This window comes from Labrus mixtus, chromosome 8, assembly GCF_963584025.1.
Source record: "Labrus mixtus chromosome 8, fLabMix1.1, whole genome shotgun sequence".
Lineage (NCBI taxonomy): Eukaryota > Metazoa > Chordata > Actinopteri > Labriformes > Labridae > Labrus > Labrus mixtus.
In genome coordinates, this window is record NC_083619.1 from 28158755 (window position 1) to 28163552 (window position 4798).

At 41.7% G+C, this 4798-nt stretch overlaps 1 protein-coding gene across 1 annotated transcript; it reads right to left on the bottom strand.

The window, feature by feature from the left end:
• Positions 1-310: 310 nt before the first annotated feature.
• LOC132978379 (tripartite motif-containing protein 16-like) lies at positions 311-2146 on the bottom strand. Its single transcript, XM_061043552.1, has one exon. It carries the CDS (start codon positions 2010-2012, stop codon positions 336-338), a length of 1677 nt encoding a protein of 558 aa, XP_060899535.1. The 5' UTR covers positions 2013-2146; the 3' UTR covers positions 311-335.
• Positions 2147-4798: the final 2652 nt, after the last annotated feature.

Here is a 4798-nt window from a genome sequence, read left to right on the forward strand (position 1 = left end):
AACCATTTTACCCTGAAATGTAATTTTAAGTACAAAGAAATTACAAAGAAGGATACATTAAAAAAAGAAAAACAGTGTTCAGGTGAACAAACGTCAGCATGAGCAGAGATAGCCTCCACATCTAAAGAGACACAGGAAGGAGTGCCACCTTAAAAAATAGAAAAAGTCAAAACACGACAACAAAAATTTCAAAGTACCGCCCCTGATTTTTGATTGACAGGTGATCTGTGAGCAGCAAGGGACAACGGTAAGATCTCAGCTACAAACAATAAGATTAAATACATTTAAGAGTTTAAACACAGACTTGAAGCCTCTGTCCCTGAAATGACATCTGTCTAGTTCAGTTTACACAACTCAGCAGTCGATCCAAAAGGAAAAACAAAGAGTCCAGCATGTAGAGGCTGAGTGAATGTGGTCTGGACTCTGTGGAGGAGAATCATGGTTTTAGAGATGCTGTAGAAGGACAGAATACCTGCTCTGTGATCCAGATACACTCCTACTCTGGAGGACCTATGACCTGAGACATGAGTGATGACTTTGTTGTACCAAAAGTTATAACTGTTGCTGTCGCACTCTAACACCCAAGATTTGTCATTACGTCCAAACAAACATTCATTTGAGCTCCCTGCTCTGCGGATATTCTTGTATGTGACTGCTACATAAACATCTCCTCTCCTCTCCACCTCCCAGTAACAACGTCCAGTCAGACTCTCTTTACTCAGGACCTGACAGCAATCAGTGAATCTGTCTGGGTGACTAGAATAAGACTGTTGTTTAGTCATTACTGTTACTTTTCTGTTCCCATGAGATAATAACAGCTGTGTGTAAACTGTGTTTGGATCCAGTGTGATGTCACATGAATATTTTAAGAATTCAACTCTGGTCTTGGGCTCTGGTTCTGGTCCTGACAGTAAAACATCCACTTCAGTCACTGTCTGTGAGATGTTTGTCAATTTCTCTCTCAGGACGTCCTGTAGTTTATCTCTGATGTCTGACACAGCCGCTGTCACGTCCTCAAAGAACCTCAGAGGACGGATCTTGATGCTGGATGAGTGTGTAGATTCACTGAGTGGTGACAGTGAGTGGTAGTCGTGTAGAAACTGGTTGTGATCTTCTGTGTCTGAGAGCTTCTCCAGTTCAGCATCTTTCCTCTTCAGCTCAGTGATCTCCTGCTCCAGCTTCTCCTGAAGCTCTCTGACTCGACTCACTTCAGTTTGCTGCTGGGATCTGACCTGCTGCTTCACATCAGAGCGTCTTTTCTCCATGAGACGGATCAGTTCAGTGAAGATCTTCTCACTGTTCCCCACTGTTTTATCAGCAGAGCCATTGATAGCCTCCACCTCCTGTTGGAGCAGCTTCACATCTTTCTCTCTGTCCTGGATTCTCTGCTGGATGTTTTGTCGACTCACCTCCAGCTCTCTCTGCCTCTCGCTCCTTTCTGCTGCAGCTGAGACTGTGTCATGACCTTTGTGTTCGTCCACAGAGCAGAGATAACAGATAGACTGCTGATCAGTACGACAGAACATCTTCATCACCTCATCATGACGAGAGCAGATGTTCTCCTGGAGCTTCTTGGAGGGCTCCACCAGCTTGTGTTTCTTTAATGGAGGCGCTTCAAAATGAGACTCGAGGTGTTTGTCACAGTAAGAAGCCAGACACTGCAGACAGGACTTACAAGCTTTCAGTTTTCTCCCAGTGCAGACATCACAGGCCACATCTTCAGGTCCAGCATAGCAGTGATCAGCAGGAGCAATGAGAAGTCCAGTCTTCTTCAGCTCCTCCACTAAATCTGCTAAAACTGTGTTTTTCCCAAGGACAGGCCTCGGTGTGAAGGTCTGCCTACACTGAGGGCAGCTGTACATTCTCTTGTTGTCTTCTTTATCCCAGTGTCTTTTAATGCACCCCATGCAGTAGCTGTGTCCACAGGGAACAGTCACCGGATCCTTCAGTAGATCCACACAGATCGAACAAGAAATAGTTTTCAGGTCCAACTGAATTCCTTTCTGTGCCATAACTCCTCTTGGCAATTAATTCGTTTTTTTACAATCGTCCTTCACTTCCTTAGAACTGTAACTAGTTTGACCTCTGATCTACACAACATGTGTTTGAGCAGTGAATTTCAGCTCTGGTTGGTTACATCCATCCTGAAACTAGATCTGAAGGAGGGAACAAAAACATGTGGTCAGTGTGCAACTGGCTGTATTTGAGAGCAGGAAGAAGGAGGGGGGGGAGGTGTTATACATGATCACACACATCTTACTTTAATGATAAAGTCCTTAAAGCACCATAAATGTCATTTAAGGAAAAAAGGTAAAACCCTTTGTATATTTTAGATGCATTGTTGCAACTCTGAACCTCACAGGACCTGTTTCCTGTTAGCTTTGAAAGGAAAATAACCAATGTTAACACTATTTAATCCTTGAGAAAAACAGTCAAGACATGACATGGGTTTCCCACCCTGAGTGTGACATCAAGGCAACATGTTTGTGGCCGGAATATGGTTTTCGGAGTTAACTGAGTGGCTTGGTTCCATCCCAAAAAAGGAGAAACAATCATAAAATGAATTTGGTAAGAAGAAGAATAACATATTCACAAACAGACACATTTATCTATTTCTAGGAAGCAAAATGGGTAGAGGTAGTTGGTAACCTGTAACTTGTGTTAACTGGAATAAATAATTTTACATTCTCATGCCAAGCCGAACATCTAATCTTCACTAGACAACACATCAAAAACAGCTCAATGTCTTTCTGGAACCAGTTACCGACTGAAAAAGAAGAATGCATGACTACACCTGGTGGAGCTCCGGGTTGTTCTCTGGCAGAGCACAGGCTCGCTGACTATCAGACTTACTGTTCACAAAACTTAAATCTCTCACAACACCAAAATAACCTCCTCATGAGGATCTAGTTACTTATTTCAAACAGAGTTGAGTTGAAGGCAATAAATTTACCGTAAAAAGATGAGAAAAAATCCAGAGAGTGGGTCATCCAGCAGAACAGGAAAATCGTAACTTAATCCAAAGGAATCGGACTTGAAGTCTTGAAGAAGTTTGACCTCTCCTCAGAAAGGGTTTTCAGTTCTAAACTAAATGGTAAAAGGAGCTAGAATATAAACCAGATCATTTGAATGCTAATGATGGAGGATGGTCATATGGGAGTCGTTAGCTGAGTCTTCCTAGTTTCGCTAAGAGTTGTAAAACCCCTGGATGTGTGAAATAAGTGTGAAACCAAGTCGTGCCCCCCCCCCCCCCCCCCCCCCCCCCCCCCAAACATCAGTAACTGCACTGAAATACAGAAAACTTTATGACTTTTACATGAGAATCTATTTGGCAACATAATATGTTTCACCTATGGGGAAAAAGAAGGAAGCAGCAGAGAAGTTGTGTTGTCTTTGTTGTGGGCCAGAGAGCATGGACGGCATGGTAGCATGTGACAATAAAATTGCAAAACTGTGTGGTTCCACCTCAGTTGTGTAGGGCTACAGCATGCATCAGCCAAAGATGGCCGCTGGGTGGGTTTCTTGCTGTTCAAAGTAGCATATGTGTGCTTACTCACTGTTTATGTTATCTTACTTACTGTTACTGTTAACTGAACTATTCAAATTGCACACTATACACAGACAGCACGCTGTAGCAGATAACCAGACACAGATTGTTCACTTTTAAGCACAACAGCATTACAATTCATTTTTGGAGGAGGTGGGACTATAGGGGCAATACGGATATTTTTGTTGTAACATGCTGTTGGAGAGGGGAATGAAAACTAATGCCTGTGTTTTGACACTGAATGTTTTTTTTAAAATTGTTATTGAGTCAGATTTTCAGACTTTATCAGCATTTTGTTTTTGAATGTTTTTGAACATTGTTTATTTATGTTTACCTGTTCTCCAGTGTTGCTGCTGCTACTTCTAAATAAAAGAATCTTCAGAATATTTTGGATCCCTTGAGACATTTATGGGGGGCAGGGTTCATGTATGAAAAGAATACATGGCTTAATAAATAAAAAAAATGAAATGCTGGTGATGAAAGTGAAAGTAATCAAATACCTGTTAAACTATCAAGAACAAGACATACAGAAATGTCTTTGTGCATACTTTATTATGTAAGATAAAAGAGCAAAGGCTTTGTAAAAACAAAATATAAAATTGGTACTGAGCACACATGAAGGTCAGATCACTTTTCTAAACAACAGTTGGACATTGGTTTGTCAGTGCACAACAGAGATTGACAATCTTATCCAAAAATGTGACATCCTCACCTTCACACGGAAAAACCATGTTGATGGGTATTGTACCAGTTAAGATTTTAAACTTTTGACAAACATTTCCAATCAGCCTGTTCTATTTCTCTCGTCTCCTCTACATCGCTCTCAGCAAGCTGACAGTGGCCTTTAGTAAATGCTGGGAGTTTGACCTCAGCACACAGCATACAGACACCTTCCTTTATGTCAAAACCTCTGTCAGCTAAGACAATGTCTCCTGGCAACAAGTTGTTAAGGAGACCACTGTTCAGCGTCATATGTTTGTCACTTGTACGACCACCCCAGCCTTTTGAGAGAAAACAAATACAGCCCCTGGGTGTAATGCCCATCAAAAACTTCATAGTATGATGGTGCTTGTAGCTAGAAAACATTTCGGTGCATGCTTTCAGATTAGATGGTTTCTCTGTTAAGATCTCAAAGCAATCAATAATCACTGCTGCTCTGTGTCCAAATGCCTCGACAAACTGGTGTGGCATAACGTGGTGCAAAATTTCTCTGTCTGGCCATGCAATGGAACGCTTCAGGTTTGCATACAA